The 26,422-nt window shown below is 45.8% G+C and overlaps 1 protein-coding gene across 1 annotated transcript in view; it reads right to left on the minus strand.

Annotated features, from left to right (window-relative positions):
- The window catches only part of afg3l2 (AFG3-like AAA ATPase 2), a 74,076-nt gene that overhangs the window by 35,617 nt on the left and 12,037 nt on the right, over positions 1-26,422 (minus strand). Inside the window, exons 5-7 of the mRNA XM_072468405.1 lie at positions 22,019-22,171; positions 19,960-20,034; positions 15,435-15,556 (exon numbers count right to left, since the gene is read on the minus strand). Coding sequence (XP_072324506.1) covers positions 15,435-15,556; positions 19,960-20,034; positions 22,019-22,171 — 350 coding nt within the window. The remainder of the gene's footprint in view (positions 1-15,434; positions 15,557-19,959; positions 20,035-22,018; positions 22,172-26,422) is intronic.

The following is a 26,422-nucleotide window of genomic DNA, read 5'->3' on the forward strand; positions in this document are numbered from 1 at the left end:
TTACGCAAGAAATTGGGTGGCCTAAAAAAATTTTTTTTTTTTTTTTTTTATAAAATCAGCATTTCAAAGTTTTGCAACAAATTACTTTGGAACATCAGCAATGCAATATAATAAACATTTGTACAATGAAATAAAAACTGGATTCAATGTTTGATGGGCACCATTTTATAATTAAAACAGTCCTCGTTTTGAATTGTTGGCACATGCCCAATGGCTTTAAGATTCAGAATCCAATAATCACAAATCACAACCATGATGGACATTTATATACAACTTTTAAGATGAATCCTACTACAGATTTTTTTTTTAAAAATGTTAACGCATTTTATTCAAACTTGTATCAAAGTAGGTTACAGCAAATAAACACCCCAGGAAACATTCTTCCCAACAATCAACTGGACAGTTTGTACAGATTTTTCTCTTTTTTCACCCCCCCCCCCCACCCCCTCCCCATCAGACACACACACCCCTCCCCTCCTGCGACGAACAGCTCCTCAAACACTGTCACAAACATCCCCCACCTTTTCTCAAACTCCCCTGCTGAGCCCCTTAACTCATACTTTATCTTCTCGCAGGAAGTCATACAGGTCACCCAACCATGCTGCAACCCCCGGTGGCGATGCCGACCGCCACTCCAGCAAAATTAATCGGCGTGCAACCAGAGAGGCGAAGGCCAAGACATCGGCCGTCCTCCTCTCCATGAGCTCCGGCTTCTCTGAAACCCCAAATATCGCCACCAAAGGGTCCGGATCCACTCCCTCCTCCACTATCCTGGCTAAGACCGCGAACACTCCCACCCAGAATCTTCCCAATTTTTCACAACCCCAAAACATGTGCGCATGATTCGCTGGCCCCCGCCCACACCTCTCACACTCATCTGCTACCCCTGAAAGAACCCACTCATTCTCGCCTGAGTCATATGCACCCTGTGCACCACCTTAAACTGTATCAGGCTCATCCTTGCACAAGAGGAGGTCCCGTTTACCCTTCGCAGTGCCTCACTCCATACTCCCCAATTGATCTCCATTCCCAACTCCGCTTCCCATTCACCACCCACTCGCCTCCCTGCTCCCCCAACCACTTATATATATCTCCAATTCTTCCCTCCCCTTCCACATCCGGAAGCAGCAGTCGATCCAGCACGGTGTATCCCGGCAATCTAGGGAACCCCTTCCAGACCTTTCGCGCAAAGTCCCTAACCTGTAGAGATTCATAGAATTTACAGTGCAGAAGGAGGCCATTCGGCCCATCGAGTCTGCACCGGCTCTTGGAAAGAGCACCCTACCCAAGGTCAACACCTCCACCCTATCCCCATAACCCAGTAACCCCACCCAACACTAAGGGCAATTTTGGACACTAAGAGCAATTTATCATGGCCAATCCACCTAACCTGCACATCTTTGGACTGTGGGAGGAAACCAGAGCACCCGGAGGAAACCCACGCGCACACGGGGAGGATGTGCAGACTCCGCACAGACAGTGACCCAAGCCGGAATTGAACCTGGGACCCTGGAGATGTGAAGCAATTGTGCTATCCACAATGCTACCTGAACTCACTACCCCTCAGCAGCTCTACCCTCTCCCTTAGCTCCTCCAGACTGGCGAACCCTTCCTCCAAATACAAATCCCTCACCTTGACCAGCTCCACCTCCTGTATACACTATCCATCCCCCCCCCGGCTCAAACCCATGATTCTCCCACAGAGGCGTTAGCACTGACATCCCTTCCACCCTAAAATGCCTCCTCAGCTGATTCCATATCTTCACCGTGGACTGCACCACTGGGCTCCCTGAATACCTACTCGGAGCCATTGGCATTGCTGCCGTCACCACAGCCCTCAAACTAGACCCCTTACAAGATTCCTCCTCCATCCTAACCCACTCTACCCCTTCTCCTTCCCACCACCGCCGCACCTTGTCCACATTCACCGCCCAATAATAATGAAGCAAGTTTGGCAACGCCAACCCCCCCCCCCCCCCCCCGCTGCCTCTGTAGCATTGTCCTCCCCACCCTTGGCACCTTCCCCGCCCGTACAAAGTCAGAGATGATTGTGTCCACTTTCCGAAAAAAGGCCTTTGGTATAAAGATCGGGAGAGCCTGAAAGATAAACAAGAACCTCGGCAGAATATTCATTTCCACCACTTGGACCCTCCCGCCAACGTTAAGTGCAGTGTAGCCCACCTCTTAAGATTCTCTCTGGCCTCCTCCACCAGCTTCGGTAAGTTCCACTTATTCATTCGTCCATTCCCTCGCTACCGTAAATGGCATTCCCCCTAAATTAGCCCTCTGTGCCAGTTCATTCACCGGGAATAACTCGCTTTTCCCTATATTCAGCTTGTATATGCTACAGATTTTTTGGATACAAATTAGAAGAAAAATGATTACACGTATTTATATACAATATGATGAATAAATGCTCAACAGTGAAGTGAAGTCGCCATAGTCCCAGATGACCATAGGCTGCTTTCCCTTTTGAGGGGGAGAGGGGAGAGCTAACTGGTGGTGGTTTAACCTGAGGATCACCACACCTTAAGGGGAAGATTGAGAAGACGGAATAACCCCAGCCGGTATGGGAATTGAACCCATGCTGTTGGGCTCGCTCGACATCTCAAACCAGCTGTCCAGCCAACGGAGTTCAACCAGCCCCCAGTCTACAAACATCTACAATTTTCATAAATCAAATGACATTTGCAAAGAACATGCAGATGTTCAAAACATTGACAATGCAACACTTTCTGGAAAGAAATATAGCTGAAAAATTATAAATTGTGATTTTCAGGCATGCAGCTTATGACTACAACTGGAAAGTGACAGAAAGTGTTGGAGTGTAACTGTTTGAGACTGCAGGAGACACAGATTCATGTCAATGATTTCCCACAGGGAGCTCCCAATCTAAGGCATGTATTGTGAGAATGACCAGTTACAGAGTTTCAGGGAAATGGTGCTAAAAGCTAAAATTCTTACAACACCAGGTTGAAGTCCATCAGGTTTTGTTTGGCATCACTAGTGGAGCACAGCTCTTTCATCAGGTGAGTAATGAAGGAGCTGCGCTCCGAAAGCTAGTGATTCCAAACAATAGCTAGTGATTCCAAACAAACCTGTTGAACTTTAACCTGGTGTTGTAAGACTTCTTACTGTGCCCACCCCAGTCCAACGCCGACATCTCCACATCATGGCTAAAAGCTAGGTAACAGATCCTCAATTGTTGTTTTGCTAAGCGTGGCTCCAAAAAACGGTGAAGGGGGAGCAGAAAATACAATAATTTACAAGCTAACAAATAACCAGGAAGAGCTCTTTTTTATTTTGTTTATCAGATACACAAGATGTCCGTTCCAAAAAAGAAACCAAAATTTAGATCGTTGAATGAGTATTATAAGACTATGCAGTGAAAACGATATGTTTTGCATCCAATTTGTAGAAATACAAGACTTGTCATATAGATGAAATTGTATCCCCTGAGATACAATGGTCAAACAATGGCAGAACTGTTATCCTGGAATTATACTGCAATTTTCAGTTTCAATTTGCCAATGTAATTTAAAATGAAATCTAATTTTAAATCGAAAATTAATTTCAGAACATATCCCTTTCAGTGCAAAATGGCCTTCAGATTGTTGGTAAACCTCAACAGGTACAACAACATTCTTTTGAAACGTGCTAGCTGCATCCGGGATGGCTTTTATGTGACTCCAGTCCCACACCAGCATGGTTGACTCTTAACGGTCGTCTGAAGCAACCTAGCAAGCCACAAAGTTGTACCAACAGCTTCAAGAAGAAGCCTAACCATTGCTGTATCAGGGCAATTAGATATAGCCAGTAAATGCAAGCCTTGGAGACAACATCCCCATCCCAAAAATAATCAGAAAAGGTGAGATTTACCGTAGACTTATGATGAGGGGCAGGAAATTAAAAAGGGAAAATGTACTGCGCACTGAGATTAATTTTTCTTAACATTGCCACCTAGGGCGAAATCTAATGCTGCTACCGGGAGTGGGAAATGAGGCGCTTAACTGGGCGGAAAGCAAAAAGTCAGCTTTGCGAGGGTGGGATAAATAGTCATAATTAAGTTGGCAGCAAATTAAAAGAGGATCAAGGTTTCCGATGACAAGAACCTATTTTTAATGTATTAGCATGTCATGCATACTCATTAAAACAGGGATCCAGTTTGGCAGGCGTGGAGTGGGTGGCAGCAGTTCTGGTTCAGATTCATCCTCTCAGACTGGCAGAGGGGTAGGAGAAATTGCTCTAGAATTCCCCTCCTTACACCTCCATATCTTGCTTTCTTCCTTTAAGATTCTCCTTAAAATCTACCTCTTTGACAATGTTTATGTCATCTAGCCTAATATTTCAAGAGGCTGGGAGACATACTTTGTTTTATAATCCTTTTGTGAAGCGCCTTGAAATGTTTCATTACGTTAAAAGTGATATAAAAATATAAGTTGCACTTGTTGCAAAATCAATGGAGTCTGAGAAAGGAAAGACTTATTTGAATTTTTGTAAATCCGTTCATGCAAATAACTTTACAGCTGAAATATGGTTAACCGTCCCAGAAAAAAGTGCATATCCATTGGACATCTCCCTTTTCCAAGGAGCCTGTCTGAGACTCGGAGGATTCCCTTTCTTGGGCAAATCCAAATAGGAGCTTAAATTCAAAATCAGATTTGAATTTTAATTTCCTAGTCAGAAATGCAACAGGCAAATAACTCATTTGTAATAGAAACACATATTGAATTCATTGCAGTTCATGCAGAAATCAAGACTGAAAGCTTGTAAAAATATCCTATTTTATGTAATGCTATAATATGCCAGCAAAGAGGACAAAACCACTCACAAAGTGGTTTACCCCTTTACCTTCTTCTGTACAGTAAACATTTCCTCATTAGATGTACAGAATTTTGTTAATTTCTATTTTTGTTATAGAAAATTAAAATCAGAAAGCATTTGATACAGTGCCACATGGCAGGTTGGTTAGCAAATTAGAAATGTCTGGGATTGATTAGGAAACAGAGGGTAGGTATAGATGGGCATTTATCAGACTGGAGACGAGTTGAAAGGGCTCAGTGTTGGGACCCTTGCTTTTTCTGATTTATATAAATGATTTAGAAGTGTGTGTTGAGGGCAAAATCTCTCAATTTACAGATGATATTAAGCTAGGGAGAATAATGAAATATGACGATGACACTGAGTGACTTCAGAAGGACATTGACAAGTTGGCCAAATTGACAGACATCTGGCACTTGAACTTCAATGCAGTGAAATGTGAGGTAATGCATTTTGGTATAAGAAACATGGGGAGACGATAGAGCAGTGATTGTCAAACTTGGGGGCGCGACCCACGAGTGTCGGGAGGGTCGCGGTGCCGTCCTTCGCAGCAGTCCCAATCGCGCAAATCCGCGCATAACAGCCGGCTTTTAATAACGACGGCTGCAAGCGGCCTTCAAAATGGCCGTGAACATGTCTAAAAAAAAAATGCAGCCATTTGCGCATGTGCGCCCGATCATCGGTGCGCATGCGCAAAACTATGCACATGCGCACCAATGATCGGGCATGCATGCACATGCGCAATACGGCCACATTTCTTTTACATGTTCACTGCCATTTTGAAGGCCGCTTGCAGCCGGCGTTATTAATAGCCTGCTGCTGCAGAGGTGCAGAAGATATTTTTTTTAATTCTACCTCATTTTCCTGCCTAAAGGGAGGCAGAGAGCAGGTCACACCCCACAAATGTCGGCGTCACGTGCTTTGGGCGCGATTGCGATTCCTCCATTTTGTTAGCAGCATACAAGCAACAGGAGAGTAAAATTTAAAATGGATCGTTTTGTTATAAGGAAGAGAGGGCCAGATACACAAACAAGCCAGGATCTCACAACTAAACTCGCTGGAGAGGGTGGCTCAGGAGAATCCACAGCAGGACAAAGCAGTGCTGGTGTGAGCTGGTCAGGAGGGTCCACACCAGGGCAAAGCAGTGCTGATGTGAGCTCCAGGGCCTCTGCTGAACAGCCCATTAAGAAGAAACTGAAATCAGGCACAAAGCAGTATAAAGACGATTTTTTAAGGTATGGATTTATTAATTGTGCCAATGCAAATCAAGGTGCAAGGCCCATGTGCGTTGTATGCAGGGAAGTGCTGGCAAATGAAAGTTTAAAACCCTCAAAACTTCAAAGGTATTTGAAGACTAAGCATGGCGAGTTCGAGGCCAAACCACTTTTTTTTTTTCAAAGGATGCAACGAGAACTTAAATCGTCAGCTGAAGTCCTCAGCAGAAATGTTACATTGAACGACAAAGTACAATTAGCCTCTTACATGGTAGCTTGCCGTGTAGCTAGAGAAAATGCCCCACACTGTAGCAGAGAGATTAATTCTCCCTGCAGCATTAGATATAGTTTGTAGATGAGAGGTTCGTTGAAAAAGTGAAATGCATCCCACTTCGTGATAGCACAGTGGCTCGCCGAATTTCTGATATTGCTGAGAATTTAGAAGCCCAGCTTATTACTCATTTAAAATCAGCACAGGCGTTCTCAATACAACTGGATGAAAGTACAGACATTTCAGATTCTGCAACCCTGCTAGATTACATTAGGTATGTTCGGTACAATGAATTTGTTGAAGATTTACTGTGTTACCTGACTTTAGCAACCCACATGACTGGCGCAGAAATTTTTGTAGTTTTGTGGTTGGAAAGTCCAGACCCGATTGGGGTAATTTTTTTTTTTTTAAATATATTTTTCCGGTCAAACAAAACAATACAAAGGTTTACCTTTTTACAACAATAAAACAATATATATATAACAGTGACCGTTTTAACAAATAAATAAATAATAAAGAAACTAAATGGCAACTGCCATAACAAAAATAATAACTCTCCAGAAATAAAATCAAACAATCCAATATACATAACCAAGTACAAATATCTATACAAAAACACCCCTGAGGACCTGCCCGAGCCCTCTCTCTACCCCCCCCCCCCCCCCCCCGGGTTGCTGCTGTTGCCTTCCCATTTCCTTTATCGTTCTGCGAGGTAGTCAATGAGCGGTTGCCACCGCCTGGTGAACCCTTGAGCCGAACCCCTTAATGCGAACTTTATCCGTTCTAATTTTATAAACCCTGCCATGTCATTTATCCAGGTCTCCACGCCCGGGGGTTTGGCTTCCTTCCACATAAGCAATATCCTTCGCCGGGCTACTAGGGACGCAAAGGCCAAGACATCAGCCTCTTTCGCCTCCTGCACTCCCGGCTCTTCTGCAACCCCAAATATAGCCAACCCCCAGCCTGGCTCTACCCGGACCCCCACCACCTTCGAAAGCACCTTTGCCACCCCCACCCAGAACCCCTGCAGTGCCGGGCATGACCAAAACATGTGGGTGTGGTTTGCTGGGCTTCTCGAGCATCTCCCACACCTAGCCTCTACCCCGAAAGATTTACTGAGCCTTGCTCCGGTCATATGCGCCCTGTGCAAAACATTGAATTGTATCAGGCTTAGCCTGGCGCAAGAGGACGACGAGTTTACCCTACGTAGGGCATCAGCCCACAGCCCCTCCTCAATCTCTTCCCCCAGCTCTTCTTCCCATTTCCCCTTCAGCTCATCCACCATGATCTCCCCCTCGTCCCTCATTTCCCTGTATATATCCGACACCCTACCATCCCCCACCCATGTCCCTGAGATCACTCTATCTTGAATCTCCTGCGTCGGGAGCTGCAGGAATTCCCTCACCTGTTGCCTCGCAAATGCCCTCAGTTGCATGTACCGAAATGGATTCCCTTGGGGCAAACCATATTTTTCCGTCAGCGCTCCCAGACTTGCAAACGTCCCGTCTACGAACAGATCTCTCAGTTGCACAACCCCAGCTCTCTGCCATGCTCCAAATCCCCCATCTATTCTCCCCGGGACAAACCTATGATTATTTCTTATCGGGGACCGCACCGAGGCTCCTGTCCTTCCCCTATGTCGTCTCCACTGCCCCCAAATTTTTAGCGTTGCCACCACCACTGGACTTGTGGTGTATTTCTTCGGGGAGAACGGCAACGGCGCCGTCACCAGTGCTTGTAGGCTGGTTCCTTTGCAGGACGCCATCTCCAATCTCTTCCACGCCGCTCCCTCCCCTTCTCCCATCCACTTACACACCATGGAGATATTGGCGGCCCAGTAGTATTCACTTAGGCTCAGTAGTGCCAGCACCCCCCTATCCCTGCTACGCTGCAAAAAAACCCTCCTCACTCTCGGGGTCTTCCCGGACCACACAAAACCCATGACACTTTTCTCAATTTTCTTGAAAAAAGCCTTCGTGGTCATCACCGGAAGGCACTGAAACACAAAAAGGAATCTCGGGAGGACTACCATTTTGACCGCCTGCACCCTACCCACCAGTGACAGGGGCACCATGTCCCAGCTCTTAAAATCCTCCTCCATCTGTTCCACCAATCTTGTTAAATTAAGCCTATGTAAGGTTCCCCAACCCCTGGCTATCTGAATCCCTAAGTACCTGAAATCTCTTATTACCTTCCTCAGCGATAAATCATCTATTCCCCTGCTCTGCTCCCCCGGATGCACCACAAACAACTCACTCTTCCCCATATTCAATTTGTACCCCGAAAATTCCCCAAACTCCCTGAGTGTCTGCATTATCTCATGCATCCCCTCCACTGGGTCCGCAACATACAGCAATAAATCATCTGCATACAAAGATACCCGGTGTTCTTCTCCTCCCCTGAGTATTCCCCTCCACTTCCTGGAGCCCCTCAGTGCTATGGGCAGGGGCTCAATCGCCAATGCAAACAGTACCGGAGACAGGAGACACCCCTGCCTCGTCCCTCTATGAAGAAGGAAGTAGTCAGACCTCTGCCTGTTCGTGATCACACTCGCCACCGGGGCCCTGTACAGCAGCTGTACCCATCCAATAAACCCTTCTCCAAAACCAAATCTCCTCAGCACCTCCCACAGATAATCCCACTCCACTCTGTCGAATGCTTTCTCGGCGTCCATCGCCACCACTATCTCCGCCTCCCCCTCTGGTGGGGGCATCATCATTATCCCTAGCAACCTCCGTATGTTCGTGTTCAGCTGTCTCCCCTTAACAAACCCAGTTTGATCCTCGTAGACCACCCCTGGGACACAGTCCTCTATCCTCGTCGCCATCACCTTGGCCAGGAGGTTAGCATCTACATTTAAAAGGGAAATGGGCCTGTAGGACCCACACTGCAGTGGGTCTTTATCCTTCTTCAAAAGGAGCGATATCGTCGCTTCCGACATAGTCGGGGGCAACTGCCCCCTTTCCCTGGCCTCATTAAAGGTTCTCGTCAAAAGCAGGGCCAGTAGGTCCATATATTTCCTATAAAATTCCACCGGGAATCCATCCGGTTCCGGGGCCTTCCCCGCTTGCATGCTCCCAATCCCTTTTACCACCTCCTCCATCTCAAACTGTGCTCCCAGTCCCGCCCTCTCCTGCTCCTCCACCTTCGGGAATTCCAGCTGATCCAGGAAACACCTCATTCCCTCCTTCCCTTCCGGGGGCTGAGCCTTATATAACCTCTCATAGAATGCCTTGAACACCCCGTTCACTCTCTCCGCTCCCCGTTCCATCTCTCCCTCCTCATCTCACCCCACCTATCTCCCTCGCCGCTCCCCTCTTCCTCAATTGGTGGGCCAGTAGCCGACTCGCCCTCTCTCCATACTCATACTGTACACCCTGTGCCCTCCTCCACTGTGCCTCTGCCTTACCCGTGGTCAGCAGGTCAAACTCCACATGTAACCTTTGTCTTTCCCTGTACAGTCCCTCTTCCAGTGCGTCTGCATATTGCCTGTCCACCGTCAAAAGTTCTTTCAACAATCGCTCCCTTTCTTTACCCTCTTGCTTCCCTTTATGTGCCCTTATGGATATCAGTTCCCCTCTGACCACCGCCTTCAACGCCTCCCAGACCACTCCCACCTGAACCTCCCCATTGTCATTAAGCTCCAAGTACCTTTCAATACACCCCCTCACCCTTAAACATACCCCCTCATCCGCCAATAAGCCCATATCAATTCTCCAGAGTGGGTGCTGTTCTTTTTCCTCTCCTACCTCCAGGTCTACCCAATGTGGAGCGTGGTCTGAAATGGCTATGGCCGTATATTCCGTCCCTGTCACCTTCGGAATCAGTGCCCTTCCTAAGACAAAAAAGTCTATCCGTGAGCATACTTTGTGAACCTGGGAGAAAAATAAAAACCCCTTACTCCTCGGCCTACTTAATCTCCAGGGGTCTACCCCTCCCATCTGCTCCACAAAGTCCTTGAGTACCCTGGCCGCTGCCGGCCTCGACCGGTCCAGCCCTGGATCAAGCACCGTATTGAAGTCTCCCCCCATTACCAACTTTCCCGCCTCCAGGTCCGGGATACGTCCCAACATACGCCTCATAAAATTTGCATCATCCCAGTTCGGGGCGTATACGTTCACCAGAACCACCACCTCCCCTTGCAATCTGCCACTCACCATCACGTATCTACCCCCACTATGGTCTTTGCCTCAAACAGTACCCGTTTCCCCACTAAGATAGCCACCCCCCTATTCTTCGCATCTAAACCCGAATGAAACACCTGTCCCACCCATCCTTTACGTAGTCTGACCTGGTCTATCAGTTTCAGATGCGTCTCCTGCAACATAACCACATCTGCCTTTAATTTCTTTAGATGTGCGAGTACCCGTGCCCTTTTAATCGGCCTGTCAGCCCTCTCACGTTCCACGTGATCAGCCGGGTTGGGGGGGCTCTTTACCCCCCCCCCTTGTCGATTAGCCATCCCCTTTTTTAACCCAGCTCCTCACCCGGTTCCCACGTACCCGTATATCCCCCGACGGTGCCCTCCCGCCTCGACCACCCCATCCCATAACAGCTCCCCCTTCTCCTTAGCAGCAACAACCCAGTTAACCCCCCCCCCTCTCCGCTAGATCCCCCTCTAGCGTAGTTGCACCCCCCATGTGGCTCCCAGAAGTCAGCAAACTCTGGCTGACCTCGGCTTCCCCCCTTATCCTCGGCTCCCAGTGTGCGAGGCCCCCTCCTTCCTGCGTCCCCGTTCCCACCATATTAAACCATAGCGCGGGAACAAAGCCCACGTTTCCCACTTGGCCCCGCCCCTAATGGCCGGCGCCCACAGTTCCTCATGCTCCCCCATCCCCCCATCCGCCCCCCCCCCCCCCCCAACATGGGAAAGAGAGAAAAGTTACAGGATCACAAAATTAACAAATTGAAAAATCATTCCCCCCCCCCCCCTGTAATCACACCACCACTTTGTCCCAAAAGCTCTTTCTCTCGCCAGACTATTCCAGCTTCTCGTCCACAACGAATGTCCACGCCTCTTCTGCCGTCTCAAAGTAGTGGTGCTTCCCTTGGTGTGTGACCCACAATCTCGCCGGTTGCAACATTCCAAACTGGACCTTCTTTTTGTGAAGCACCGCCTTAGCCCGATTGAAACTTGCCCTCCTTCTCGCCACCTCCGCACTCCAATCTTGGTATACGCGGATCACCGCGTTCTCCCACCTACAGCTCCGAGGTTTCTTCGCCCATCTGAGAATCGTCTCTCTGTCATTGTAGCGGAGAAACCTCACCACTATAGCTCGAGGTATTTCTCCAGCCTTTGGTCTTCGCGCCAGAACTCGATAAGCTCCCTCCACCTCCAAAGGGCCCGTCGGGGCCTCCGATCCCATTAGCGAGTGAAGCATCGTGTTCATATATGTCCCGACGTCCGCCCCTTCTGCGCCTTCGGGAAGACCCAGGACTCTTCCTCCTTGAATTATTCTCCAGTGCTTCCAGCCTCTCCACACACGTTTTATGCTGTGCCTCGTGCGTTTCTGCCTTCACCACCAGGCCCTGTATTTCATCTTCGTTTTCAGCAGTCTTTGCCTTCACGACCCGAAGCTCCAGCTCTTGGGTCCTCTGCTCCTCTTTTAGTCCTTCAATCGCCTGCAATATCGGGGCCAACAGCTCCTTCTTCAACTCCTTCTTCAGCTCTCCAAACAGCGCCGCAGGAACTCTTGCTGCTCCGGGCCCCATAGCAAACGGCCACCTTCCGACGCCATCTTGCTTTGAGCTTCCCTTCCTTGCCACTGCTCCAGAGGATCATCCGCAATCCGGCCGCTATCCTCTCCCTTTTCCATGCGTGTCCGGGGGGATTCCCTTCTGGTTTACCGCACAGTGTTTTTGCCGTTTAAATTGCCGTTGGGGCTCCTATTAAGAGCCCAAAAGTCCGTTCCAACGGGAGCTGCCGAAACGTGCGACTCAGCTGGTCATTGCCGCACCCGGAAGTCGCGATTGGGGTAATTGCAGAGGAATCACAGGCGATGGAGCAGCCAACATGACTGGGAAAAACAGCAGAGTTATAGTAAGGATTAAGGAGGCAGCTGGTCAGGACATTGTTTGGAATCATTGTTTTATTCACCATGAGGCACTGGCATCGAAAGGAATTCTATCCAATCTTGGAAGTGGTGTTGAAAAGAATAGTGAAAGTTGTGAATTTCATTACACGCAGCCCACTCAATCCCAGACTTTTTGACACTCTGTGTTCCGATATGGGGGCTGAGCACACACATTTATTGTTCCACACAGAAGTACGTTGGCTGTCAAAGGGTCGGGTGCTACTCAGAGTTGACGAACTGAGGTACGAAATCCATGCTTTCCTCCTTGAGACATTGTCTCCTCTGGCTGATTCATTTGCTGATGAAACTTGGATGCTAACAATGTCTTACCTTGCAGACATCTTTTCAATTCAACTTCCTCCTCAAATTGCAAAGGAAGGATGATGATAGCTTTCGGCACTCTGAAGAAATCGAAACTTTCCAAAAGATATTGAAAGTTTGGCAATTGCGAGTGCGAAGCCAAAACTACTACGTTTCCCACACAGCTACGACACATCGAAGAAAGGAAATTGTAAATGGATTGGCAAGCCTTATTCAGTTGCATCTGGCTGCCCTGATCGACAATTGTGGTCGCTACTTTCCAGAGGAGAAGTTTAAGATTTTGAGAGAGAAGAGGTGAGTGAAAAATCCCTTTGGGTTTGAGACCCCAGATTCATTTCTTTTAAAAAATTTTTTTTAAATGTGTTTATTCAAATTTTCCAACAAAATTTTTAACAACCCCCCCCCGCGCAATAACAAAAAGAAAGAAACGCAAACACAAGTCAAAAATTATACAAAACTTTTACATTGGGTTTCCCCATATACAGTAACCCCCCCATATGACATTCAAAGATACCCGTAGGGAAGCCACCCCACCCACCCGAATTTCCCCCCCGAAAGAGACCCCCCCCCCCCTCCCCCGCCACGCTTGGGTTGCTGCTGCTGCTGACCTCCTCCTAACGCTCCGCGAGATGGAACGGTTGCCACTGCCTGAAGAACCCCTGCACAGACCCTCTTAAGGCAAACTTTATCCTCTCCAGCTTAATGAACCCTGCCAGGTCATTTATCCAGGCTTCCACACTGGGGGGCTTCGCGTCCTTCCATAATAGCAAGATCCTCCACCGAGCTACCAGGGACGCAAAGGCCTGGATACCGGCCTCTTTCGCCTCCTGCACTCCCGGCTCGTCCGTTACCCCAAATAGTGCCAACCCCCAACTCGGCTTGACCTGGACTTTCACCACCTTGGACATAGTCTTCGCGAAACCCCTCCAAAACTAATCCAATGCCGGGCACCACCAGAACATGTGGACGTGATTCGCCGGGCTTCCGGGGCACCTCCCACATCTATCCTCCACCCCAAAGAACCTACTCAACCTCGCCCCTGTCATATGCGCTCTGTGAATAACCTTGAATTGTATTAGGCTGAGCCTGGCGCAAGAGGAGGAAGAATTAACCCTACTCAAGGCATCAGCCCACAGACCCTCATCTATCTCCTCCCCAAGCTCCTCCTCCCACTTGCCCTTTAACTCCACTACCGAGGCCTCCTCCTCTTCCAGATTTAGTTCTCAACTTGCAGCTGACTCCAAATGAAGAAAGTGAGCTTATGCGTCTCAGCTGTGACAGCATATTAAAAACACGGCACAAGTCAATGAGGCTGTCAGCATTCTGGAGTAGCATCTTGGAGGAATATCCGGAGTGCAGTAAAACAAGCATTTTGTTGCTCTTGCCCTTCACAACGACCTACATGTGCGAGGTTGGATTTTCCGTCCTCACAAAGATGAAGGCGTCACAAACGAACCGACTGAATCCTGCACCCGATATGCGCATAGCCCTCTCTTCCTGTGAACCTGATTAACGGTAAGAGAAAATGGTGGGTCGCAAAGGTCGGCCAGCGTGGGTCGCGAAGGTCGGCCGGGTTGTGTCCCGAAGGTTGGCCGTTTGGTAAAAATGGGTCCCCGGAAAAAAGTTTGAAGAACACTGCGATAGAGGCTCAATGGTACAACTTTGAGGGGAGTACAGGAGCAGAGGGACCTCGGGTTCAAGTGCATAATTCTCTGAAGGTGGCCAGGCTAGTTGAAACAGTTGTTAAGAAGGCTTATAACATCCTTGGGTTTAAAAGTAGAGGCACCGAATATAAAAGCAAGGAAGTGAAACTACACCTCTACAAATCATTGGTCAGACCACATTTGGAGTATTGTGTTCAGTTCTGGGCACCTTATTTAAGGAAGGATGTTAAAGTCCTGGAGAGAGGGCAGAGAAGATTTACTAAAATGATGCCAGGAATGAGGAACTTTAGATACAAGGAAAGATTGGAGAAATAGGGCTTGTTCTCCTTGGAGCAGAGCAGTTTAAGCGGCAACCTTATTGAGGTATTCAAAATTATGAACAATTTTTGACAGGATAAAGAATGATATTCTGTTTCCACTAGTTGGTATGTCAGTGACTAAGGGTCACAATTTCAAGATGGTCAGCAAGAGAGCTCGGAGTGAGATGAGCAGAGCGGGATGGTGGCAGTAGTTAGCACTGCTGCCTCACGCGTCGAGGACCTGGGTTTGATCCCGGCCCCGGGTCACCGTCCGTGTGGAGTTTGCACATTCTCCCCATGTCTGCGTGGGTCTCACCCCCACAACACAAATGATGTGTAGGGTAGGTGGATTGGCCATGCTAAATTGCCCCTTAATTGGGAAAAAAATAACTGGGTACAATTTTATTTATTTATTTATTTTTTTTTAAAAAGGAGAGAAACGAGGAGAAACTTCTTTCCTCAGTGGTTCGGATTTGGAACGCACTGTCTGGGAGAGTGGTGGAGGTGGATTCCATAGGCGGTTTCAATAGAACTCTGAATTTACATTTGAAAGAGATGAATTCAGAGGGCTACAGAGATAGGGCGAGCTAGGTTGCTCTTTAGGGAGCTGGTGTTGACACAATGGGCCGAATGGCCTCCTTCTGTGCTGTAAATAACAAACAAATTTACAGGAAGAAATTGAGGACAATAAGGGAATCCAATCAGACCAAAAGTGAAAACCACACCCTTTTTAAATAAAGCAATCAAGTATTAACAGGCTCATTCCTTACCCATCACTCTCCGTTGAATATACTACAGGTATCTTATTTTCACCTTCTATCCCCTGTTCCTGCTGTGCAGTCTCCAGATTCCGCTCAAAGGTGTCCACACTACCGATGTTAAACCATACATACTGTTGCAAATATAAGGAAGTAGATTAAAGCATGAGCAATTAAAGTATGAAATTGATTACATTCTCACATCCCAATTAGTTTATTTGAGACTGTTTAACTTAAAAATGGAAAACTTTTAGATCCATTTTTTCCCCAGAGAAGCTTGGAGGCTCAGCAATGCGATACCACAATTAGGGCTGCACAACCACAAACAACTGTGAACAAGAATTTGCATTTATATAGTATCTCTTATACCCTCAATTCAGCCCAAAACGATTTACAGCCAATTACTTACTTTCGAAGTGAAGTCACTGTTGTTATGTAGACAAACATAGTGGTCAATTTGTTCATAGCAGTAAGAGATAAATAACCTGTTAATCGGTTTTAGTGATGTTGGTTGAGGGATAATGGTTGGCAAGGACCCAACAGATATCCACTGCTCTTCGAATACTGTCTTCTTCAGTTTAACATCTCACCCAAATTCTGGCAATTGTAATGATGAGCCATTCCTTCTAAATTGTGCTGACATGTCGGCCTAGATAATCTGCACTTGTCCTCTTGAATTCGCACCTTCTGACCCAGAAGAGGGAATCATCACTGAGCCAAGTAAACACATGCCTCTCATTTAGTTGATGGCCCAAGGCAATAGGGTATATATATTTTCCCAAAAATTAACAGAACATAAGAGAGCTTGTCTCGGTTTTAACATATTTCTAACAAGGCCTTTTATTCTAAACCTGGGTAAAACTATATTAGAAACATTGCACATTAGTCACACTTTGCTTCACAGGGTATAAAGGCTCCCATACATAGCAACTGGTATAGAGCCCAAAAACGATACCTGGCAAAAACTAAAATCATAATAAAATACGTACAAAATAATCATTTGCTCAAAAGCTACAGTAAAAAGTACGTAATGCACAGATCCAGTGATGTGTCCAAGACAGAGTTCTGTGATTAAAAGGTTGAATCTAATCATGTACCATTTCGAGATAAGCCACCACTAGGAATAACCAATAAGAATGAGCATAGAATTGTAAACACCATTAGGATACTACTTTGATTTTGCTTTAGACACCAAGGCAAAATAATTATATATCCACCCGGGTTTTACGGTCAGTGGCAAAACAATGGTGCAGAATGTCGTCCTCAAAGAGAATTCGCCACGAAGATCTAGCAGTCTCTGTGATATGGATTTCACCTTTCCCAGAGCAGTGTGAATCTGGCACCAAATTAGGTAACATTTGCATCAGACAAATGCCAGGCAATGACCATCTCCAACAAATCAGAATCTAACCATCACCCCATGACATTCAATGGCATTACCATTACTGAATTATCCACAATCAACAGCCTGGGTGTTACCATTGATCAAAAACTGAACTGGACTATCTACATAAATACTGTAGCCATAAGAGGCCAGAGGCAAGAAATTCTGCGGCAAGTAACCCGCCTGATTCCCAAAAGCCTGCCACCATCTACAAGACACAAGTTAGGTGTGATAAGGGCAGCACGGTGGTGCAGTGGTTAGCACTGCTGCCTCACGGCGCCGAGGACCTGTGTTCAATCCCAGCCCCGGGTCATTGTCCTTGTAGAGTTTGCACATTCTTCCCATGTCTGCATGGGTCTCATCCCCACAACTCAAAAGGTTGGCCATGCTAAATTGCCCGTTAATTGGAAAAAAAAGAATTGGGTACTCTAAATTTAAGAAATGCAGTAACCGCGCTGCCAACACATGCAGACAAGGAGAGAACGTGCAAACTCCACACAGTCACTCAAGGACAGAATCAAACCCGGGTCGCTCATCATCCTCACTCAAAAAAGGTCTTCCCGACATTTCCTTTGGTGTCTCATTCCTCGTTGGAGGGCTTGGTCACTGGCAGGGACGGAGAAGGGAAGCACATTGAGGATTTATGGCAGGATTATGGCAGAAGAGGCAGTGTCTGTGGAGGGGTGAAGGCTAAGTGGGAGGAGGAGTTGGGGTCAAAGATGGAGGAAGGGGTGTCGTGCGAGACCCTGCGTAGGGTGAATGCAATATCGCCATGTGCGAGATTGGGGTTGATACAGTTAAAGGTAGTGCATAGGGCCCATTTGACCAGAATGAGCGGGTGTTACTTTCGGGAGTGGAGGATAAGTGTGAGCGATGTGGGCGGGGCCCGGCTAACCATGTGCACATGTTCTGGTCGTGTCCTAAGCTTGTCGGGTTCTGGGTCTCCTTCTTTAGCGCCATGTCAGCAATTCTACAAATTGAACTGAAGCTGCGTTTGGGGTGTCGGACCATCTAGAGCTGCAGACTGGGGTGAGGGCAGATGTCCTGGCCTTCGCCTCGCTGATTGCTCAAAGGTAGGTGCTGCTGGGGTGGAGGTCAGCTTCTCCACCCAGTGCCTCAGTATGGCTGGGGAAGCTTATGGAATTCATATATCTCAAGAAATTTATGAACCCCATGAGGGGGGTAATTGAGGAGTTCTACCGGAGGTGGCTGGCAGCCATTTATTCTGCACTGACTGACTTTTATTTAAAATTTAGAGTACCCAATTATTTTTTTCCAATTAAGGGGCAATTTAGCTTGGCCAATCCACCTATCCTGCAAATCTTTGGGCTGTGGGGTGAAACCCACGCAAACACGGGGAGAATGTACAAACTCCACATGGACAGTGACCCAGGGCAGGATTCGAACCCGGGTCCTCGGCACCGTAGGCAGCACCACTGTGCCACCATGCTGCCCCCGTACTGACTGACTTAATAGGCACCCCACGCACCATCTTAAACATTCATTCCTCCTGCCATACGCACCACTGAAATGTTCTATGTTCTCTGTAATGTTCTATACATATGGGCGATAAGGGAATAGTGTAGATGGGCTTTAGAGTGGTTTCACAGGTTGGTGCAACATCGAGTGCCGAAGGGCCTGCACTGCGCTGTAATGTTCTATGCAACAGGGTGTACCATCTCAAGAGCCACTGCAACAACTTGCCAAGTATCCTTCGACAGCACCTTCTTAACACTATCGCTACCACCGAGAAGAACAAAGTCAGCAAGCCCGGGGGAACACCTGTCACCTGCATGTTTCTCTCCAAGTCACACACCATCTTGACTTGGATATACATTGTTATTCCTTTAGTGTCACTGGGTCAAAATCCTGAAACTTCCTCTAACAGCACTGCGGATGTACCTACACCTCGTGGACTACAATGGTTCCAGAAAGCAGCTCACCACCACCTTCTCAAGCAGAATTAGGAATTGACAACAAATGCTGGCCTCCTCAGTGGCACCCACATCTCATGATTGAAATTGAAAAACAAAATAGACAAATGCAGTGGCTTTAATAAACCTAGCATTCCCAAAGGCCTTCAGTAAGGTACTACATAATAGACTAATATATAAGGTCAATTCACAAGGAGTCAGGGGACAGATAGAAGAATGGATAACAAGTTACCTGGAAGACAGAATGCAGAGTAGTGACAAAGAGTAGCTACTCAGACTGGCAGGAGGTGGGTAGTGGAGTTCCACAAGGATTCAAGCTGGGTCCATATTTAAATGGAGAAGGACTGCGTAAAATGGCAGCACAGAGGGATTTGGGGGTCCTCGTGCATGAATCACATAAAGCTAGCATGCAGGTTCAGCAGGTAATCGGGAAGGCAAATGAAATGGTGGCCTTTATTTCAAAGAGAGTATAAAAATAGGGACATCCTGCTAGAACTATACAAGGCGCTAGTTAGACTACACCTAGAATACTGTGAACAGTTTTGGTTCCCTTATCTAAGGAAAGATATACTGGCATTGGAGGCAGTCCAGAGAAGGTTCATGAAGTTGATCCTGGGCATGGAGGGATTTTCTTATGAGGAGAGATTGAGTGGATTGAGCCTGTACTCATTGACGTTTAGAAGAATGACAGTCAACCTTATCAAGACTTACAGAATTCTCGGGGGGGGTTGGCAGGGTAGACGTTGAGAGGTTCCTCGTGTGGGAGAGTCTAAGACCAGAGGGCATAATCTCAGAGTTAGGGGTCGCCCATTTAAGACAGAGATGAGGAGGAATTTCTTCTCTCAGAGGGTAGTGAATCTGTGGAATTCTTTATCGCAGAGAGCTGTAGAGGCTGGGTCGTTAACTATGTCCAATGCTGACATAGGCAGATTTTTAATCAGTAAGGGAATCAAAGGTTATGGGGATAAGACAGAAAAGTGGATTTGAGGATTATACCAGATCAGCCATGATCTCATTTGGCGGAGCAGACTCGATGGGTTGAATGGCCTATGTCTTATAATTCAAAATTTATGTTAACTGAAACTTTGGAAGTGACTTGGAATTTTTTACAATGATAAAGGCACTATATAAATGTAAGTTATTGTTGTTTACATAGTGCACATAACAAATCATAACAATACTCCATTTGAAATTGTGGATATCTATATGACCAACTTACCCCATCCACAGCTAATTTTTCAGGAGCAAAAACTACTCTAACATAGCGTTTGTTTACTACTTCCAATCTGTCCACCTAGCAACAAAGAAAGAAAACATAATTAGTCTTTAAAAAAACCTCATAAATCCACTTCACCTTTTCACTCCCACAAAAACCCAAGGAATGTGTATCTTATAAGAGCTTCAATTGAAAATAGGCAGATTTACTATGACAGCAAAAGAAGCACATTTGTCAATCGATTCTGAATAATTCAGTTACCCAACTTTGACAAAATACTTAATTTATATTTTTTTTAAAGTGCATGTTGTAACTGCCTGAATCCTGGGCTTCCACATCCCATACTCAGTCATTTCTGCCTTACTTCACATGTTTTTGGACCAACTCTGCGTGGGAATCCACACTCCCCACCCCCAAATATTCCTTACTGTTGGATTTACTGAAGTTACTGCCAGTCAGCTTTTCCGCAATGAAATCCTCCTCAGAAAATTTCTGCTTACTATCACAAGCCGTTTCGCACATAGGTGCATTGAAAGTTCTAGAGTATTCTGATGTCACAAGATCATTTGATAACTAGAGATCTGAAAAGTACTTACTGTCTGCCTGCAGAACACTGCTGACAGAAAACACTGTCAGGCAACCCAATGGAAGAGATTCCAAATTAGGGAACTATTCCAATTCAGGGGCTTCTTATTTACGGTTTGGTAATGCTAATTTTCAAAACATCTGCTGACTAAAGCTTCAACGAGCACCACACTTACTGGCACTTTAAACATATTTAAAATAGAATTTGAACGGCCCCTGCAGAGCCAAGCTGATGTCTTCTGAATCCAATACCAGCTGGCTACTGTATGCTATGCACACTGATCCAAATTTAGAAAAGGGAATGCCAGGTTTCAATGCAAAAGAGGTGCCTACAGTGTAAATCAATGCTTTGAGCAACCATGTCAGAATTTCTATCCATATGTCAGCATTTAACAAGACAAATGTGTTTTTTCCTCACTGGGAAAGGAGGTTATTGGGCATTAATTGATCAGTTTGGTTAAAAAGGTACAGAAAATGATGCAAACCAAATACGACCAATTTAAGAGTGGGATGAACAGCTATCAGAAGTAACCGAAATCAACTGAACTGGATTAAACACCAAAATCAATTAATCAAATCCCTAGATACATTTTACAAACAACAGTCGCTCAAAAAGCTAAATTCCTCTTAAACAAAAACCTAAAGATAAATAAAAGCAATAAAAGAGAATCAGACATGAGACACCCAAGTGAAATCGATGTATTAAGTAGCAATTATTTTATAGAAATGAAGGTGGTGCAACCTCACGCTGCCGAGGACCCGGGTTCGATCTCGGCCCCGGGTCACTGTCCGTGTGGAGTTTGCACATTCTCCCAGTGCCTGTGTGGGTCTCACCCCCACAACCTAAAGATGTGCAGGATAGGTGGATTGGCCACGTTAAATTGCCCCTAAATTGTAAAAATTAATACATATATATATATTATGGCAATGAGCTGACAAAACAGGAGTCTTCACAATTAGATAAACCTAGCAAAAGTTGTGACAATTGTTGTACTTTTAAGGTTTATAGGAACAGGGTAACTCTTTTATAGTTGCTGCCAAACAAATTACACTTTTTCAAAATGTTGTAATTGTTTCGCGTAACCATGATTGATGTCAATGTTTTAAAACTGTTACAATGAGAAACAACCTCCATGACATGTTGCAACTTTACCAGAAGAACCTTGAGGGCAATCCTGAAACTTACAGTAAAAATCCTGGAAATCCATGCAATAAAGATAGGTTTTGACTTATTCAGAGATCACTAACCAGTAAACCTAATCATGTTGCCTCTATATTTATGTAGCTGAATATTAGGAAGTAGAATTTCATATTAAAAAGAATTCCATTTGAATGTATATTTGTAGGCTGTATTTGATAGAAGAAAATAATTTGAATTATGAATACATGTGTATATTTTACATATCAAAGTACCCTTCCTCTATCTAGAATGACAGTACATTTTGCAATTAGTCACACACAATATTTTATCACTTACAATTCCTTTAGAAAGATAATTATTGACAAAGTCTTTCCAAGTAACTTCTCTGCCAATATTCCTGAAGAAAACGTAATATGTAAGAGTTGCCCAAAATGCAGCACCTCCTAAAAAGTAAAATCGAAATTCTTTATCGTCCCATGGAATATCGCCCTAGAAAGTAAGAATAAAGGGATCTCAAATAGTATATATGTCAGTGAAGTATAACATTCACATGGTATACACCAAATTAAGAACTTGTATGCAATAAAATCTGCTCTTATGAAATTAAGAACTTTAATACCAATCTTTATTATTGTCGCAAGTAGGCTTACATTAACACTGCAATGAAGTTACTGTGAAAATCCCCCAGTCGCTACACTACAGCGCCTGTTCGGGAGAATTCAGAATGTCTAAATCACCTAACAGCACATCTTTCTGGACCTGTGGGAGGAAACCGGAGCACCCGGTGGAAACCCACACAGACACAGGGAGGACATGCACACTCCGCACCGACAGTGACCCAAGCCGGGAATCGGAAACGGGTCCCTGGCGCTGTGAAGCAACAGTGCTAACCATTGTGCTACCGTGCTGCAAACCAACTGATAAGATCCTCAGAATTAGGAGCAACAGGAGTCAATTCCGTCCTTCAAATATGCTTCAATATCAGTCAAGGCCGATCGAAGTGTGACCTTAATTCCTGTCTACTCGGCCATTACCCTTAAAACTCCCTGGTATATATCGGAAATCTGAGCCTTGAATGTAATCCTAATCTCCGGTGCTCTCCGGGGAATAGAATTCCAAAGACCTTTAAGGAAGAAAATCCTCATCATTGCAGTCTTAATAAAAATCTTTATTGTCACAAGTATGCTTACATTAACACTGCAACAAAGTTACTGTGAAAAGCCCCGAGTCGCCACATTCCGCCGCCTGTTCGGGTACACAGAGGGAGAATTCAGAATATCCAAATTATTTAACAGCACGTCTTTCGGGACTTGTGGGAGGAAACCGGAGCACCCGGAGGAAATCCGCACAGACACAGGGCAAACGTGCAGACTCCGCACAGACAATGACACAAGCCAGGAATCAAACCTGGGTCCCTGGTGCTGTGAAGCAACAGTGCTAACCACTGTGCTACCGTGCCCCCCTTAAGTGGGCGATCTCTTATTTTGAAACTGCCTCCTAGTTCTGGATCCCCCTATGAGGGGAAACAATAAGCACCTACCCTGTCAAGTCCGCTCAAAATCTTATGTTTCAAAAAAAATCACTTCTCATTCTTCTAAACTCCAACAAACATGCTCAACCTTTCCTCCAAACCCTTCAGCGCAGCAATCAACCAAGTGAACCTTCTCTGAACTCCCACTGAAAGTGTATCCCTCCTTATGTATAGAGACCTAAACTATACACAGTTCCTGTAGTCTCAGCAATGCCTTGCACAATTGTAGCAAGACTTCCCTACTTTTATTCTTCATCCCTCTTGCAATAAAGGCCATTTGCCTTCCTAATTACTGGATGCGCCAGCATTCAAACATTTTGTGATTCATGTACAAGGACATCCAGATTCCTCTGTACTAGTCTCAACCCAGTTAAATAATACTCTGCTTTTCTATTCTTCCTGCCGAAGTAGACAAACTCCCATTTTCCCACATTGTACTCCATCTGCCAAATCTTTGCCCACTCACTCAGCCCATCTACATCCCTTTGTGGACTCAAAACTTGCTTCCCTACTTTTGTTTGCATCATCAGTAAATTTGGCTATGATTCATCCAAATTATTCATATAGATTGCAAATATTGATGCCCCACAATCAATCACTGCAATATTTTACTTGTTACACTTTGCCAACTCGGAACATTATCCATTTATGCCAACTCTCTTGTTTTGTGTTAGTCAATCCTCTATTCGTGCCAACATGTCACCCTAACATCCTCTTTTCTTGTATAGTAGCCTTTGTTAGGATCCCGAACAAGAACTCAGCTATTTTCAATTTGTAGAACTGAGGAAATGTTCCTGCAGTGCAAGAGTGACATCACTGACCCATAGGTACCTTTAATGTTAAAACAAACTTTAATTTAATCACAGAACCATTAGGAACAAAGAAATAGCTTTACAGTTCACAGAACGTACTTTCTAAACCAGCCGCTAAATTCCAATTAAGCAAACCAATATATATTAAATATCACTCATGAATAAAGTTAACAACCAGGAATTTACTTGCTTTTCTCTGTGCAGAATCTCTGGAGAGAGAACCATGCAGGTCAAAACTAAAACATATTTGTTCGAATTAGAGTTCTAGGACCTACTGACTCTTCAGACAGACCTGGCTCTTCTCATTAACTACATTGTCTGTACCCAAAGCATAAGACATTCATTTGTCTCTTCTTACAAGATGGTCATTAACTGGTTTAGCGAGGACCAAACACAATGGGCTGGATTCTCCGACTTGCAGACTAGGTACTGATGCCGGCTTGGGAACAGTGGCGTTTTACACCAGAAAAAAACAGCGCAAAAGCTGCACCGATCCTCCGTCCGGTGGGGGGGGGGGGGGGGGGGGGGGGGGGGCTTGCAGCCGTGCAGCGTAAACCCCTTGGCTTTACCTGCGGATAAGGCTGGATAATTAGCAAGTCCATGGCCGCACATGCACAAAGCGGTGGCCGTGCCATGCAACATGGAGATGGCTGTGCGCAGACCCGGCATGCCAAATACTGCCGCCTGTAACCAGCTTCGCCAACCCCCACTAGTTCCCCCAGCCCAAGAGCCCCCTGCCCGCAGAACGGCTACTCCCCGACTGTGGCGGCTCTGGACTCGGTCTGCAGCTTCCACGTGGGGTCCATGAAAAACAAAATAGCACGAGTGGCCCACGCCGTCGGGAACCCGGCCCATCAGGGGTGGAGCATTGGGGGAGGGCCTCAGGTGGCATCTTGAGGACATCCATACGGCGTACTCCCCAAGTATGCTGTTTTTGAGGGGACAGAGCATCGCAAAAGAGGCGGCGTCCCCAATTTTGGCGCAAACGGGCATTCTCCGTCCGATCGCCGAACCCGATTTTGGCGTTGGCAACCGGAGAATCCCTCAAATTATCTACACCCCAGGGGTCTTCAAACCTAAACAATGTTCCATGAGCCAGCTTTGAACCAGCTATCTGTAAACAAGTAAATGATTCTCAAGATCTATTGGTAGAACACTTCACCTGCAAAAATACCTCACTTTTACAACCACTTAATCATCGCTCTGGCAATCATGCTGTCTGTATACATCTTAACCCAAGTTTTAATAACATTGCTACAAATAAATACAAAACGTAAAATATGACAATTTCTTACATTCATCACACCTTTCACGTACCACCTCGACAAATGCCTTTTGGAAATACAAATACACGACCTACTGGTTCTCCTTTATCCACTCGACTTGTTACCGCCTTAAAGAATTCTTTTTTTTAAAATAAATTTAGAGTACCCAATTCATTTTTTCCAATCAAGGGGCAATTTACTGTGGCTAATCCATCAGCCTGCACATTTTTGGGTTGTAGGGGTGAAACACCCGCAAACACGGGGAGAATGTGCAAACTCCACACGGACAGTGTCCCAGAGCCGGAATCGAACCTGGGACCTCGGCGTCGTGAGGCAGCAGGGCTAACACACTGAGCCACCGTGCTGCCCCTTAAAGAATTCTTAATAAAATCAAACATAATTTCCCTTTTTCAAGTTATGAAGTATCTCCTTAAATGTCTCCCACTGCTTCTTTCCCATCTTACCAATTGATCTATTTCCCATTCCACTTCAACCAGCTCTATCGTTGTAATTGCCTTGATTTAAAACACAAATTTCAGATTCCACCTTTCTCACCGTCAACCTGAATATGAAATTCTGTCACGTTACCTAGACAATCCTTCACTACAAGGGCAGAAATTAATCCTGTCTCATTGGGGAGGCAGTGGGGTAGTGGTATTGTCACTGGACTAGTAATCCAGAGACCCAGAATCATGTTATAGTGACTCAGGTTCGAATACTTCCATGCCAGATGGTGAAATTTAAAATCATTAAAAATCTGGAATTTAATGTCTAACGGTGACCAAAAAAACGTAGTCAACTGTCGTAAAACGCATCTGGTTTGCTAATAAGCTTTCGGGAAGGAAATCTGTCGTCCTTAATGGTCTGGCCTACGTGGGACTCCAGACCCATAGCAATGTGGCTGACTGTTAAAAGCCATCAGGCAATAAATGCTGGCCCAGCCAGCGACGCCCGTGTCCCATGAACAAAACAAAACCTAAAATAGCCTGAACCCTGATTAGCTCCAGAACACATTGTCCTAAGAAACTGTCCCACATACACTATGAACCGATCCTTTGCCAATTAGATTGATCCGATTATGATTATTACAGGAGAGAAGGGGCAGGTTTAGCACAGTGGGCTAAACAGCTGG

This window comes from Scyliorhinus torazame, chromosome 11 (assembly GCF_047496885.1).
Source record: "Scyliorhinus torazame isolate Kashiwa2021f chromosome 11, sScyTor2.1, whole genome shotgun sequence".
Classification (NCBI taxonomy): Eukaryota; Metazoa; Chordata; class Chondrichthyes; order Carcharhiniformes; family Scyliorhinidae; genus Scyliorhinus; species Scyliorhinus torazame.